This window comes from Ailuropoda melanoleuca, chromosome 5 (assembly GCF_002007445.2).
Source record: "Ailuropoda melanoleuca isolate Jingjing chromosome 5, ASM200744v2, whole genome shotgun sequence".
NCBI classification, from domain to species: Eukaryota; Metazoa; Chordata; class Mammalia; order Carnivora; family Ursidae; genus Ailuropoda; species Ailuropoda melanoleuca.
Genome location: NC_048222.1, coordinates 44,627,767 through 44,644,177, shown reverse-complemented (window position 1 = coordinate 44,644,177; position 16,411 = coordinate 44,627,767). Strand labels below are relative to the sequence as shown.

At 39.7% G+C, this 16,411-nt stretch overlaps 1 protein-coding gene across 13 annotated transcripts in view; it reads left to right on the top strand.

Annotated features, from left to right (window-relative positions):
* Window positions 1–16,411, top strand: part of TLN2 (talin 2) — a 422,904-nt gene that overhangs the window by 243,883 nt on the left and 162,610 nt on the right. For all 13 annotated transcript variants that reach the window (XM_034660877.1, XM_034660886.1, XM_034660882.1 and 10 more), the window contains 2 exons: window positions 11,771–11,834; window positions 12,872–12,976. In XM_034660877.1, coding sequence (XP_034516768.1) covers window positions 11,771–11,834; window positions 12,872–12,976 — 169 coding nt within the window. The remainder of the gene's footprint in view (window positions 1–11,770; window positions 11,835–12,871; window positions 12,977–16,411) is intronic.

The following is a 16,411-nucleotide window of genomic DNA, read 5'->3' as shown; positions in this document are numbered from 1 at the left end:
ATATATACAATGGAATATTACTCAGCTATAAGAAAGAACAAATTCTCAACATTTGCTGCAACATGGACGGCGCTGAAGGGAGATAATGCTAAGTGAAATAAGTCAAGCAGAGAAAGACAATTATCATATGATTTCTCTCATCTATGGAACATAAGAACTAGGATGATCAGTAGGGGAAGAAAGGGATAAAGAAAGGGGGGTAATCAGAAGGGGGAATGAATATGAGAGACTATGGACTCTGAGAAACAAACTGAGGGCCTCAGAGGGGAGGGGGGTGGGGGAATGGGATAGACTGGTGATGGGTAGTAAGGAGGGCNGGCACGTATTGTATAGTGCACTGGGTGTTATACGCAACTAATGAAGCATCGAACTTGACATCGGAATCTGGGGATGTACTGTATGGTGACTAACATAATAAAAAATCATTAAAAAAGAACCAAAAAAAATACTTAAAGGAAAGATAGAGTATAAGAAGAATTTCACATATGCAGATCTGGTGGAATAATTTAACATACTTTCCTCAGTGATAAGTAAAACAAGATGAAAGTAAAATATTTTAGTCAAGAGAAAGTAATGAAATAGAAATCACAGAATCATCACAACCCAAAGCTGCTGCTTTGGAAAAATTAATATGTAAATCTCTGGTAAGTTGATCAAGAAAAAAGCAGAAGTAGAAAAAGGCAACAAGTAAACATTATGGGTAATGAAAACGGGATAGCACTTCAGATAAAGAGATTTTAAAAATCATAAGAGAATGAAATGAAAGCTTGAAGCCAAAAAAATTGAAAGTAGGCACCAAATGGGTGATGAGAAAATCTGAGTAGATCTCTAATCTTGAAAGAAATTGCCTTATCAGTTTTTAAAGTAAACCCCAGAAAACAACAAATGAAAACGAGGCCCAAGTTATTTTAGAGAATAGAAAGAAAAAAAATTCAAAAAATCTCCTTACCTTAATTTGGAACTAGCAAAATTACATACCAAAACTGAGTATAGACCATGGAAAACATTTAAACTGAACGCAGAGATGCCCTCCGCAAAGTTAATAAAACATTAACAGAGTCCAACATGACATGTATTTAGATGTAACTGCAGGTTACAACTAGTTTCTTCTAGGGATGTAACATTTATTGAACAATTTATGGCATGCCTTGTGGGCACTGGGGATAGAGCAATATAAAATCATAAACATTTCTGCCCTTGGGGAACCTACATTCTAGTGCAGAGAGGCAGATAATAAGTAAAATACAAGATAAGGAAAGAAAAAGATGAATAATTTCAGGATTAGAAAACTGGGACTGTCACTATTTGCAGGTGATAGGATTATATGCATATATAATCCACTCAATCTACAGAAAAACTTCATAGAGCTAATAAGAGTAAAGTCCCTGGAAAAGAGATAAATATTTAACTGCTCATCACCACCTAGGTCCGAACAAGCATATTCATACTCACCTACAGGGATATATATTATAGAATTACAATGCTCATGAAGAACATAAATGCAGGTTTGGATAAATGAAGCGGTTATGTTAATATATAGGAAGGCTGAATGTCACAAAAGCAATTCATATTTGTCTGTAAATTCAGTTCAATTCTAATCAAAATCCCACCTATCAAGTAGTGGGAAAAACTAAATTTAAAATGTATATGTACCTCTTGACCCCCTTAACCTATTTTACTTGCCCCCCAACCCATCCCCTCTCTGGTAACCAACAGTTTGTTTCCTGCATCTTTGAATCTTTGTTTTGTTTTTTCAATTTTTTATTTTTTTCGATTTTTTATATTTCACATATAAGTGAAATCATATGGTATTTGTCTTTCTCTGACTTAATTATAATACCTTCTAGATCCATCCATGTTGTTGCAAATAGGAAGAGTTCATTCTTTTTCTATGGCTGAATAATATTCCATTGTATATGTATATATACATCACATCTTCTCGAACCATTCATCTTCGATGGATACTTGGGTTGCTTCTGTATCTTGACTCTTGTAAATACTGCAATGAACACAGAGGTGCATATATGTCTTTGAATTGGTATTTTTGTTTTCTTCCATGAAATACCCAGAAGTAGAATTGTTGAATTGGAATAGGTGAAGGGGATTAAAGATACACAAACTTTTAGTTACAAAGTAAATAAGTTATGGGAATGTAATGTACTGCATAGGGTATACAGTCAATAATATTGTAATAACTTTGGTGACAGATGGTCTTATTGTGGGGGTCATTTTGTGATGTATAAAAACATTGAATCACTAGATGTATATCTGAAACTAAAAGGATATTGTATGTTAATTAATACTTCAGTAAATAAAAACTTAGAATATAATATGTATATTTCAATAAAACTGTACAAAATTAATACACACTAGTCAGGACTCAAGAATGACCAAGGCTAGTTGAAGGACTCACACAAATACCCAGTTTCTTATAAGCTATTGATGCCGGGTGATGAGAGTTCTAAAGGTTGATAAACCTCTTTATTAAAATTAAAATAATAGACAAAATATATTACCAAATTAAGAGTGAAGCTCCAGAGTGTGGAAGAAGAAATTTGCATGTTTGCAACCCATACCACGAAGAACAAACTAATATCCAGAAATTATTAAAAAAAAAGGGGGGGGGGAGCACCTGAGTGCTTCAGTCCATTAAGTGACTGATTCTTGATTTCAGCTCAGGTCATGATCTTAGGGTCATGAGTTCGAGTTCTGCACTGGGCGTGGAGCCTGCTTAAGATTTTCCCTCTCCCTGTGCCCCTCTCCACCTCCTTCCCCACCCCACGTGCATATGCAGGAGTGCTAGCGTGCTGTCCCTCAAAAATAAATAATTTTAAAAAATATCACCCAGGATAGCAACAGGTACTTTAGAAAAGAGGAAATTCAACTGACTTATAAAGATACGGAAAAATATTCAGACTCAGAAGTAAACCAAATACAAAATCAATAAGAATACAGCATTTCTTGTTTATTAGATGGGCACAGACTTCAATGTTTGAAAACATCAAAGTACTTTACAGAGGAAACAAGACATTTCAGAAGATGAATCCATTGAATTCAAAAATACAAGGAGAAACAGAATATGTTTATAGGTGCAAGGAGAAGTAGGAACATAATCAAATTTGCATGGAAACGACAAGAAAGTGAGTACAGTTAGGGAGAGAAAGAAGGGTGGTATGGGACTTCAGCTAAATCTGTAATCTCTGTTTCTTTAAAAACAGGCAGTAGTCATAAAGCATATATGACAATATGATGTATTTCCAGTGTTTCCACAATTAACAATTGTTTAAAAACAGTTGCATGTAGTCTATGTGAGGTGATACAAGCTTGTATTCACTGAGGCTGGCTCTCTAATATCTGGCAAAGCCAAAATTAACAGGCCTTGGAGTTCAGATAACAAGTGTTCGTGGCTCTGGCTGCTGCAGGGCAGATGGCTGAGTGGTTGGGTGCAGGCAGGTGGGGAGCAGGCTGAGAACCCCTCTAAGCCTTGCTGACCACAGCCCCTTATCTTTTCGGCATGTGCCTTGGATGTATCCAACTGAGAAAACAAAGCAACCTGATCTATGAATCTCTGTTGAAGAATTCAGAGTGGACTTGGAAATTTTTCACCACAAACAACGGAATTCTCTCGTCAACAAGCAAAGCTTTTGACACAGTAGGAGGCCTCGAGTCAGTTTTTCTCTTGGCGTTTATTCAGACGCCTATTTCTTCTTTGGAGTTAGTCTTTGGAATAATTTGGCTGTAGATCATATTTTCAAAGTCATGGAGAAGGAGGCATTTCAGCATGTGTTTTTCATCAGCTCTGCCTCACCGTGTCCTATTTCTCACCACTACCACCCACCAGTTTATTATTTGCTTCTGTCCTGAGCACCTGACAGCCGAGGGCTCTCCCATTAGAGGAGGCTGTGACCGTCCAGCGGTGCCTTCATTTCCCCCCCTAGCAGCACCCTCCTAAATTTGGTGCCTACCTCTCTAACTGCTTTCAAACTCCAGAACTTTCAAACCCGGCACCACTGAATTGATCAAGCCCCAAGCTGCCTCTGAGCCTCTGCACCGGTTCCTGTCCTCAGACCAAAGGGCACTGGGATTGGTTTGGGAGCCCAGAACCGCCGTGTGGCTGAGGTTAGGTCTTCAGACCCTTCCCTGAGCTTCCCCCATGCCATCTTCACTCTCCACTTCTTCCCACCCTAAGTGTTTCCCAGCTCGACAGATGCTTCCTTCCTCCCACATCGTCACTGCAGTTAGCCAGGACTTCACCAGTACCCTCAGTTGCACTGTATGTTCGTCTTTGAGTCTGGCTTCTAATTCCGGTGTGTCTGAATCCATCTCCAGCCCAGTGTGCTAGCGGTTCTCCAACTCCAGCATACATCAGACTCCTAGTCTAGAGAGTGTGTTTACACTGCGGGGCCTCACCTCCAGAGCCTCTCTCATTCAGCTGGTCTGGGACGAGGGCCGAAGCTTGGCGCTTCTGACACGTTCTCAGGTGGTGCTAATGCTGCTGGTCCTGGGACCAGACTTTTAGAACCATATGTGACATCAAATTTGAGACGTTACTGTTGGTCATTTGGTGATTAACCATGAAGGCTGGACTCAGAAAATCTGGGTGTTCCAGTGTCCTGTGCGTGAGACTGTCCCTACTGTACCTCTCCACCTTCCCTCTCCTCCAGGCCTCCATCCTTGGTGGGTGAACACCAGCTCAGAGAAGTGGGGGCTTGCCTGTGGACATGTCCTTGTAGCAACTCTGGGACAGATGAGAAGCAGTTCACGTTTCCCAAAATCATAGCTGACTCTCATATGCTTGTATACTTACAGCCAGACCACAGAACATCTTGAGCACGCCTCTTTTGGAATTACTTGAACAAGCAGCTTTAATTTTATATAAGAAAATGAGGTTTTGTGAACACCTAGATTCGAATCTAGACCCTGCTTCTCCAAATGTGTTAAGTTCCCCTTCTTTCACTCAGTGGCTTCTGGACATTTCTAAAAAACTGCACCTCTGACGGTAATTTTTACCATTATCTGCGTATTTCTCTTATTTGTCTCAAAGTTCTGAAGTACTGATCACATATTATGTCTTTGGACTAAAGGTAGCTTGGAGGGACCAGAGAGGTGACTAGCTGGAGCATGGGTCTCTGGAGACCACAGATGAGGCTTAAGTTGTTGGTTGTGATTGTGGCAATATAACGTCACTGAACCTCATGTTCCATGTATAAAATGGGGTATTTTCTTCCATGGGCTTTTGTCAGAATTTAATTAATCTACTTATTCTTGTAAAGCACCTGGAACAGTGTTCAAATTTCAGTAAACAGCAGCTGTTGATAGAAATCCTCTATCAACATGGTTTAGACTATGGATAATCCAAAAAGACATTTAAAGTACAGAATCTAAGGGGCACCTGGGCGGCTCAGTCAGTTGAGCGGCCGACTCTTGATTTAGGCTCAGGTCGTGACCTCGGGGACCTGGGGTGGAGCCCTGCATGGGGCTCCCTGCTCAGCGGGAAGTCTGCTTCAGGATTCTGTCCCCCGAGTGCTCGGTCCCACACACGCATGCTCACATGCACGCTCACTCTCTCAAATAAATCTTAACATAAAATATAGAATCTATGATAGTACCTCTGTGAAACCCTGTAATTAAACTTTCAGCTTATACATTTACTTGTTAATCTTTTGATGAAAGACCCAAGTGTTTTCTTGGGCTTTGATGGGCTTCTTTCACTTAGCACAGTGTTTCCATGTTGGAGTTTATATCGTACATCTTTCCTTTTTATTGCTGATTGGTGGTTTTTTTTTTCTTTTTAGTATTTTAGTATTTTACAGTTGTCTCACGTCCAATAACTTTTGGAAATATTTACCTTTCTTAAGAGTTCAGTAGCTTTCTTTTTTGTACCATGTTAGCAGTTATGGGCTCTGTTGGTTTATGACATTATCCTGTGACGTCCAGCCAGCAGTAAATACAGCTGACTTGGCCAGAGCAAAAGTGGAGCTCCTGAGGGAAGAACCATCTGCTGGCTGCACACTTCCAACCTCCCATGGGTCTTTGGGTAGAAGAAGAGCTTGGACTAGCCCCCACCCCCAGCGATGTGGAGGACCTATCGTTACCGCACTCAGAAAAGGTCCTTTAAAAGGCCAGCGGTAGGATTTAGTGGAGGAGCTGCCTGCCCTTTTCAAGTGGGAATACCGAAGGAGGCAGTGGGAGGGACTTTGCTTGGCCAGAGCTTGCTTAATTAAGAGAATAATTTCCAATCAGGTTTGACAATCTGACCCCTTTTCTCAAAGAAGGCTGACGGATCTCACTTGTATTCATGTCCCGGATGCTTCGGAGCCTCCCAAGCTCAGGGTTGGTAATCCAAACAACAGCCGAGCTGGAACTGCTGGCTGGCTGGCTGGCTGGCTGGCAGGCAGGCAGGCGGTGAGGACAGGCTGCCTGCTCCTTGCAGCTTCATGCTGACACTGTGCACTTCGCTGATTGAGGAAAACTACAGGCCACACGTGGGCGCACACACACTTCATATTTTAAAATACCTGATAGCAGACTCCCAAATCCACTTGTGTGACGTCAAGGGTAACACCTCTAGTGCGAGCTTCGGGAAGTTGTTCTCTGTACCTCCTAAAGAATGGGAGGGTTGGTTGGCAGAGTTGGGATGGAAGGCAGCTTGTTGACACACACAACTTTCTTTGCCATTAATGCCCAACATCTTCTGCCCCTGCCTGGCCTCTGGACCCTTCCCTCCGTCATTCTTCTAGTAACATTCATTGTTGTGAGGGGTTTGGCATGGGTCCCTTTGTGGCTGCTTTTGGTTCCCTTAGCCAGGTCCCCCTTGGTTGGCAGCAGTGTCCTGTGGCCCACTCGTGACACTTTTTCTTGAGATCGTTTTCAGTGTGCTTTTGGGGAAACCCGAAACATCTGTGTTGTCAGGTGAGTCTGCTCTTGCCCTGGGAGGTCAGAGGCTCCTGGCACTAACAAGTTCTTTGACCTCAGCTAAGTTACTTTACTTCTCTGTGACTCAGCTTTTTTTGTGTGTGTGACATTGGTGTCTTCCAGTGACCAATCACATTTGTGTCTGTGCAGTTGCTTAATGATAGTTATAACATGCAATGGGCTACTGCTGCTTAGATATTTCTTAGACCCTACACCTGCTGACCCTTTTGAGAAATCCAGATTGTTCTGCTACTAGATCCCTGAAATTCCAGAAAATGTGCTTAACTTAACTTTGTCGATGAAAGTAGTTTGCAGGTTGACCAGACTTCATTATTCAAGTGTTAATGTAGCCAGAATCTGGCCTCACTCTACATCCCCTCTACTTTTTTGCTGAAGCATTTTAAAGCAAATTCCAGGCAGTGTATTATTTCATCTATAAGTACTTAGGTATGTTTTTCTGACAACATTTTTTTAAAATTTCTAAACCTGTACAGCCACAAATCTATCCTAACACCTAACAAAATGAACGATAATTCTGTAATACCATCTAGTAACCAGTCTTTGTTAAATTTCCCCCCAGTGTCTCAAAAATATTTTTACTTAATATCAGGATTTAAGCAAGACCTACAAATTTTATTCGGTTCAAAGAGGATTTTTTTTTTTTTAAAGATTATTTATTTATTTATTTATTTGACACACAGAGAGAGACAGCCAGTGAGAGAGGGAACACAAGCAGGGGGAATGGGAGAGGAAGAAGCAGGCTCCCAGCAGAGGAGCCTGACGTGGGGCTTGATCCCAGAACGCCGGGATCACGCCCTGAGCCGAAGGCAGACACTTAACGACTGCGCCACCCAGGCGCCCCCAAAGAGGTTTTTTTTTAAGAAAAGTTTTACTGAGATGCAGTGCACATACCATATAATTTACCTGTTTACAATGTACAAGTCAGTGTTTTTTAGCGTATTTACAAGATTGTGCAACCATCACACAATCTAATTTTAGAGCACGTCTATCCCTCCTGATAGTAAGCCTCATGTCTATTAGCAGCCACTCCTCAGTAACCCCACACCCATCCCTAGCCTCTGCAAGTGCTGATCCTTCCTACCTCTATAGATTTGCTTATTCTGGACATTTCCTATAAATGGAATCATACAGTTTGTGGGCTCTTTTGATGGGCTTCTTTCACTTAGCACAGTGTTTCCATGTTGGGAGTTTATATCATATATCTTTCCTTTTTATTGCTGAGTAATGTTGTATTGTATGGATCAACTACTTGTGACTTACCCATTCATCAGTTGATTGGACATTTGAGGTTGTCTCTACCTTTTGGCTATTAGGAGTGCTACTATGAACATTCACTTACATTTTTTATTGTAACCACCTTAGTGGGTGTGTGCTATCATATTGTGATTTTCTTTTAAATTCCCTGATGGCTACTGAAGTTCAGCATATTTGCATGTGCTTTTGGCCATTTGTATATCTTCTTCGGAAAAATGTTTTAACAGATCCCCTCCCCAATTTTTAATTGGCTTGTCTTTTCATTGTTAAGTTGTGAAAGTTCTTATGTATTCAGAATACAGGTTCCTTATCAGATACTTAATTTGCAATATTTTCTCCCATTCTATGGGCTGCTTCTTCACTTTCTTGGTGGTGTCACTTGGCGTTCCAAATTTTTTATTCTGATGTAGTCCTACTTATTTTTTCTTTTGCTGTGTGTGCTTTTGGTATTGTATCTTAAGTGTTGCCCTGACTCAAGGTCATAAAGGTTTATTCCTGTATTCTAAAAGTTTTACAGTTTTATCTTAAATGTAGGTAGGTCTCTGATCCATTTTGAGTTAATTTTTGCATTTGGTATGAAGTAGAGGGTCCAACCTCATTGTTTTGCTCATGGATATTCAGTTGTCTCAGCACCATTTCTTAAAAAGACTATTCTTTTCCCATTGAAAATCCATTTCCCTTGCTGAAAATCAACTGGCTGTAAAGGTAAAGGTTAATTTCTGGGCTCTTGATTCTATTCCATTGACCTGTCTTTTCTTATATCTGTTCTCCACTGTCTTTATTACTGTAGTTTTGTACCAGATATGTTTTTTGAAACTCTTTTAACCTGGTAATGTGTCCTCCTTTTCACCTCTACCACCAAGCCGTTTATTTGTGAGGGACCTGATTTATTTTTACAGAATTGCCGTAGTTGGCATTGGGCTGATTGTATCCTGGTGGTGTCACTTTCTGTGTTCTTCTATCTCTCTTTTTGTAAACTAATATTTATATCTAGCATCTTAATTAAATTCAGGTTAAATTACATATTATTCTTTATTGCCAAGAATACTTCCTGGATAGTGCTGTAACTTCCTGTTGCATCAGTTAGGAGGCATGTGTTGTCTGGTTATCCCACTTTTATTAATAATAAAATTGATTAAGTGGGTTTGAATCAGAATGAACTATCTACTATAAAGTTGTCCATTAACTTTTCACTTGTTGGTTTTAGCAGCCACTCTGGGGTGTTTTGTTCTATTGCTTATTTCATTAGGAGCTATAAAATGATAAATTTGAACTCCTTTTATTCCTTCTTTTTTTTAATTTAATATTTGTTATTATGTTAGTCACCATACAGTACATCCCTAGTTTTTGATGTAAAGTTCCATGATTCATTACTTGTGTATAACACCCAGTGCACCATGCAATACGTGCCCTCCTTAATACCCATCACCAACCTATCCCATCCCATCCCCCCCCACCGCCGAAGCCCTCAGTTTGTTTCCCAGAGTCCATAGTCTCTCATGATTCATTCCCCCTTCTGTTTACCTTCCCTTTCTTCTCCTACCGATTTTCCTACTTATGTTCCATAAATGAGTGAAGCCATATGATAATTGTCTTTCTCTGCTTGACTTATTCCTTTTATTCCTTCTGTGTTTGTTAGCTTTGTTACTCTCTATCAGTTTTCAGTAGGAGTTAAGGTGACCCGTGATTATTTTAAAGGATCTTTATGAGGGGCGCCTGGGTGGCACAGCGGTTAAGCGTCTGCCTTCAGCTCAGGGCGTGATTCCGGCATTAGGGGATCGAGCCCCACATCAGGCTCTTCTGCTATGAGCCTGCTTCTTCCTCTCTCACTTCCCCCTGCTTGTGTTCCCTCTCTCGCTGGCTGTCTCTATCTCTGTCGAATAAATAAATAAAATCTTTAAAAAAAATTTAAAAAAAATAAAGGATCTTTATGAGATTTTACATATCTTTGCTTTTACCCATTGTGGTCATCATTCTCTCTGACCCTGTCATTGTCCCATCACATGAAATTAACTGTTTGATGTGTAGGATTTGCTTGGAAATAATCCAGCGCAGGGGATGGCGTGAAGGAGTAGATAAGTCAGGAATGGCTGTGAATTAAAATTGTTGGACTGGGTAGTGGGTTCATTATAATTGTTCTTTCTTTTCCTTTGTTTAAGGTTTTAAGAATCATCCTGTTATTGGCCAGTGGTTACCCCTTGATGTCAGTCCAGTGTCATTTCGATAACTTCTTTGATCTCAAGCATAAGAAGCCCCAGGAGTGTTTAATATATTTCCTGCCCTGGAGTTAGAATCAGTCACTTCTCCAGGAATCCCTGATTCCTTTTAGTGGGAAATAGTATTTGGAGACTACCTGATCGAGGCCCTGGCAATGCCACCAGATGGTCCTTGCCCTTAGCTTCCTCAGTGGACACACTAAAAAATGTTTTCCAGAAAAAGAATGAATCAGACATTCAGATCAGTATTTCCAATTCAAGGACTACAGGGTTTTCATTTAACTTTTTGTTTTGTTTTGTTTTAATCTATTTGATGCTAAGAAGTTTGGTTTCTAACAGCTAACATAATTACTCATTTATTTTATCCTAATTATATATGATATCATACTTCCATGTAATGTAATGACCTAATTTTGTAGTGTATGTGTATTTGTGTTTGGAGGGGAGAGGGTATTGTTTTAAAATAATGTTATCAATATTTAATGTCTTCTCTGGTTCATTTTATCTTTAATACATATCTCACTAGGGATGTATAGTCAAAAGACTGTTTTTCAAAGTTATTTGAAATCATTTTTCTTCCTGTGGCTATGCTATCAACTTGATTTACTGTTAATTTCATTTGTTTCAGTTTGCTTTAGATTTGTAGGTGTTGAATTTTTCCCCTCTTTGTAATTTCAAGTGGTTCTAAAGTGATAACTAATGCAAGGGTTATCCAGAGGTTTCGTTTCCATCTTTGTTCCCTTCGCCCTGTGTTTCCCTTCTTCCCATAGAGAATCATTTTAATTAGTACTAGATATATGCTTGTATTGTTTTAAAAATACGTATATTTTTAAAAGATTTTCTTATTATTTTAGAGAGAACTAGTGCACGTGGAAGAGTAAGGGGAGGGACAGAGGGAGAGAATCTAAGCAGACTCCCCAGTGAGCACAGAGCCCAATGCAGGGCTCAGTCTCACGACCCATGAGATCATGACCTGAGCTGAAACCAAGAATCAGATGCTTAACCAACTGAACCACCCTGGCACCCCTAGAAATATGTATTAACCAAAATAAAAAAAATCTTCCTCCCTTTATCATAAAGGATAGCATACTGTACACTCTTGCACCCTTTGCTTTGGTACTTTACAATATGTCATGGAAATTCTTTAACTATGTTAGTTTGATCCTTTGTATCGATAAGACTGGTTTTATATTTGTGCCCTATTTAAGTGTGTTATGTGATTTGGCAGTCTGTTCTGAATTGTGCCATAAAATACTGGAAGAGTTAGTGACTTCACTGAGTTGTACAAAAAAGTCTCTTTTCTTTCCTTCTCATCATAGAATAAATGGCTTATTATTATTATTATTTTTTGTTCTCTCTCTCAGTCTAAAGGAATTCCTGCCCAAAGAATATATCAAGCAGAGAGGAGCTGAAAAGAGAATATTTCAGGTATTGGAAATGTACAGAACTTTATTATTCTCCTCGCTCCCTAGCCTCATCTATTAGTATGAGAGGGACGTCTGCATGTGCTAGTTTGGTACTCCGTACATGTACTCTGCTCATATAGTAAATGATTAGTGACTCAGGAGTAAAGAAGCTGACAGTTCTACTTCGGGCAGATTTATTATCTTAATCCATGCCTTCTTGCTAAAGGTTACTTAGTCCTTCTGAGAAAAATGTGCATACATTTAATTTCAAAGGCATTATCTTGATAGTGTTGAAACAAGGTGATTTGCTATTAAAATGCACTGAAGAAGCAGCTACAAGTAGCTTCTTTGTCCTGATATTTGCCTTTTTGAAGCTTAGAATTTGGAAACTGGTGTCTTTTTAAAATTCAGGGTTTTTTCCCTAAACGTCAGAGAGTTTTCTCTTTCAGGCAAACAGAAAACAAACAAAAAAAAGCCCCATCATCAACTTTGCCATAAAACAATCACTCCAGTGAATCCAAAATATTAAAGTCGTCTTCGGTATTGAAATGTAAATGTAAGTTGAAGTAGAAATTTTGTGTGTATAAAATGCACACAGGCTTGTTTCCAGGCACTCTGACGTGCAGGCATTTATATATCCTGCTCTTTGGAAGACCATATATTTTGGGTGGATGTTAGAATGATACGTCTCCTGGAGAACATTATTTTAGCTCTCATGGAAAGTGTTGGTTCTGAACCTTTGGGGGTATGGAGTTCTTCCAAAAGTGGATTACACTTTGGACCCTGGTCTGCCATTCTACACAGCTTGAATTATTGCCTGTAGGTGTAAAATCTCTAGGGAGTTTGGGCTCCAGTTTCCGTTAAGAAGCCCTGCATTCGAGCTTTCTCTGTGCTCTGACCCTGGGTCGGCTGGTACATGTGTCACAGAGGGGTCTCCAACACAAATGTCAATGACTGATCATTCATAGCAACTGCATGTGCCATATGTCATAACCAGCTCTACCAAGTCCACGTGCTGGCAGATCTTTAATAACTGGTCCTTGCTGCTGTCATTTGTAGGAGCATAAGAACTGTGGAGAGATGAGCGAAATAGAAGCCAAGGTCAAGTATGTCAAACTCGCCCGATCCCTCCGAACGTATGGTGTGTCCTTTTTCCTGGTGAAGGTAAGTTGGGTGGGGTGCAGGGCACACAGGGTGTTTGCTGTCAAGCTTGCTTTGTTGCCCCAAGACCCCTAGCATTTGCAGAGGTAGCATCTGTTCAGTGGTCACCTGAGTTTAGCCCATGGGGCAGACACGAAGCATGTAAGCTATAAGGCTAATGAGTGAGCCTGGCTGGCTGTGGGCCTCCAGGCACTCGTGTCTTGGCTTGGCACAGTCGCTGCTATAAAGTCACTGAAGGGGTGCGTTTATGTCTACTTGCTATCACTTTTCCTCTGAAAATGTTTCACTTGAGATTACTAAGAGTGCCCTGGACTAAGTGAAGGCTGTTGATCACTGCATACCAAATCGAATTAATGTAGTAAATACGGTACTTACTTTGTATAGTTTCAGGTGGGCTTTGGGATTTTCTGTGGCCTTCAGATCTGATTTCATGGGAATTGTTTGCCTTCCTACTAGAAGGAGAGAGGTGGGTCTTTGAAATTCAAGACTGAGGCCCTTGATGGGTGTGTTCTTAGGTGGACTGATTAGCTCTCTCATTAGCTTCTTTCCTTTGTGCAGCTTGACCTCACATACTCTATTTTAGTCATCTCACTAATAGGTTTCATTGATTTCCACTTGTTTTGCTCTGACTCTTGGCTCCCTGCCTCTTGCCCTTGGCCCTGGAAGAAAACTCCACTATGTGAAGTTTCTCATGTTGCTTAAAGCAGAGGAGAGTGTTACCAACTGTGCTGCAGCTGCCTACAGGGACAGAAGTCCCAAGGCCAGAGTCAGGGTGCTTTAAGAAGCTTGTTTTCCCAACTGCTAAAGAGAACTAGAGAAGAAGAAAGTTACACTGTCCTCTAGGATGTTGGGGGGTAGAGATGCTTTTCTTGACTCTACTCACTGAAGAAAGCTGCCTCATTTGGGGTGAGGAACAACAAAGATGTTACACTGAAGAAGGGGGTACACTTCATGAGTGACTTAAACCAGACAGCTCTTGGTTTTACACCCGAAAATGCTGGGGCCCTTGCAAATGATGAAAGCATAGGCGAATAACTTTGGTTCTCAGAAAAATCATTTAGAAGCTGAATTTTTTTCATATTTAGTGTGTGTTTTAAACTATCAGTGAATTTATGAATGGGGCTGCTACCTCGTAGGTACAAATGACTCCATTTTCCTGGAATGGTTCTGCTGCCTTAGCTGAGGTGATCGCATCTGAGCTATAGTCACCTGCTTCCATCGTCCTAGCTCCCCACCCCTACCATGAGCAGATGGCGAGATCTGCTTAAGAAGAAAAAGCTGCTTTTCATTTATTATTCTGAAGAACAGTTGATAGCAGATGAGTTCCAATACCTCACAGGGACAAAGATGAAACAAATTTTGAGCATGCCCAATGCTTTGGTCTCTGTTCCCATTCTTTCTTGAGTTTTTCAATAATCCTTTATGTATGAAATTCATCTCTTGTATTCGTATTGTTTTCCATTAATACCATCACACTTGATACAGTCAGTTTCAGTGATGTGCATATAGGTTAGGAAGCAGCACACAGAAAACTACATGTAATTAGGAAGAGCACTTGAACATCAGGGTCCAGAAAAAATAAAATGTTCTCCAAGGCTAATTTAGGGTCTTGGAAAAATTGGTCTATGGTTAGTAGAATAATTTGAGGTAGAACACAAATCCTCTGGATATGGCAAGGTCTTGGTAGATTTGGTTAAATGAAAACTTCTTTTACAAAAGTATTTAAGGCAAAATAAGAAAGTAAGGAAATTTCCTTCCTTCCTCCCTCTCTCCCTTCCTTTCTCCTTTTTTTCAAGTCTTTATTTTTTAACTTACATCCCTTTGAAGAAAGGCCAGGACTAACTTTCACATACATGTTAGGTATTCAAATTTTGGTTTTCTTTAGTTTTCTTTTTTGTCACTTTATGAAAGTGAGCACAACTGCTCAGTTTAATTTTTTGCTCCGTGGTCTTATATCATTTTATTTTAGAATTTATTTTGATAGGGGCACCTGGCTGGCTCATTTGGTTGAGCATCTGACTCTTGACCTCAGCTCAGGTTGTGATCTCAGGGTTATGAGATTGAGCTCCTTGCTGGGCTAGAGCCTGCTTAGGATTCTCTCTCTCCCTCTGCCTCACCCCCTCCACTCATGCGCACACATGCTCTCTCTCTCAAAAACGAAAATTGATTTTGATAAATAGTTTGCATGACTGCAGTTTGCCATATTTTCAAAGTAGTACAATGAGAATTCAGGAGTAATTTAATACTATGGATTAATGAACCTCATAAATCAGATCAGTAGGTCAAGTAAGATGGCCTCATATACAGTGAACAATTGGGAAAAGAAAGAAAACAATTCCATTTACAATAGTATCAAAAACAATAAATTACTTAGGAATAAATTTAGCCAAGGAAGTGAAAGATCTATAAACCGAAAACTTGAAGACCCTAATGAAAGAAATTAAAGACGATAACAAATAAATGGAAAGATATCCCATGTTCATGGATTGGAAGAGTTAATTTTAAATAGTCCATTCACTTAGCATAATTTTCAGCCTACAGATCTCTGTACATGCTATAACAATATATAGTCATTTAAACTTTTAGATTTATTTTTAATTTGAGTAAATTGGTCAAGTAAATGTACAAGACATATGTCAACAACATGAAATAACGTTTGTGTGTATAGGTAAGTGCAACCATTTAGAATATAGGATGAAAGAGATCCTATGTAGAATAGCAGACACACACAAAAATTGTATGGCTAAGGGATAACAAGTTTTTTAAAGGCATAAATAACGGATTTCTCTAGAATCCCAACCTAAACATACCATTTAATTGTGAAGGAATTTCATTGGCATCATTTAGGAAGTTAAAAGTGAGTGATTCTAGTTTCTCATTCACTGCTTGTGTAGTCTATTAGAAATTTAAGTAAGTCAAGGAAATTATAATTTATGAAACATTTAGATATTGATATTGAACACACTTAATCATACCATATAGCTTTAGGATTAATCATAGATATTCTCGGAGTAGTAATATATATTTACAGGTGCTTCTATCCTATTTTCTTCTATATCCATGAACGTGTTGACCTAATATTCAGAGCATTATACTTTGTTGTTATAAAAGAAAGTGCTTGGGTGTTGGAGTCAGGAAGATTGGCCCGGCATCCAGGATGCTAGAATACCTCTATGTGGGAAAGAGCAGAAACTTGTGTGACTTTGAGAGACACCCATAACCTCCCTCAGTCTCAGTTTCTTCATCTGAAAAATGGGAGTGATCATGCCTTACAGAACTCTAAAGATTAAATGAGATAATGTATATAAAGAAATGTAGTGCCTGGGTGGCTCAGTCAGTTAAGCATCTGCCTTCGGCTCAGATCATGATCTCAGGGTCCTGGGATTGAGCCCCACCTCGGGCTCCCTGATCTCAGGAAACATGCTTCTTGCTCTCTTC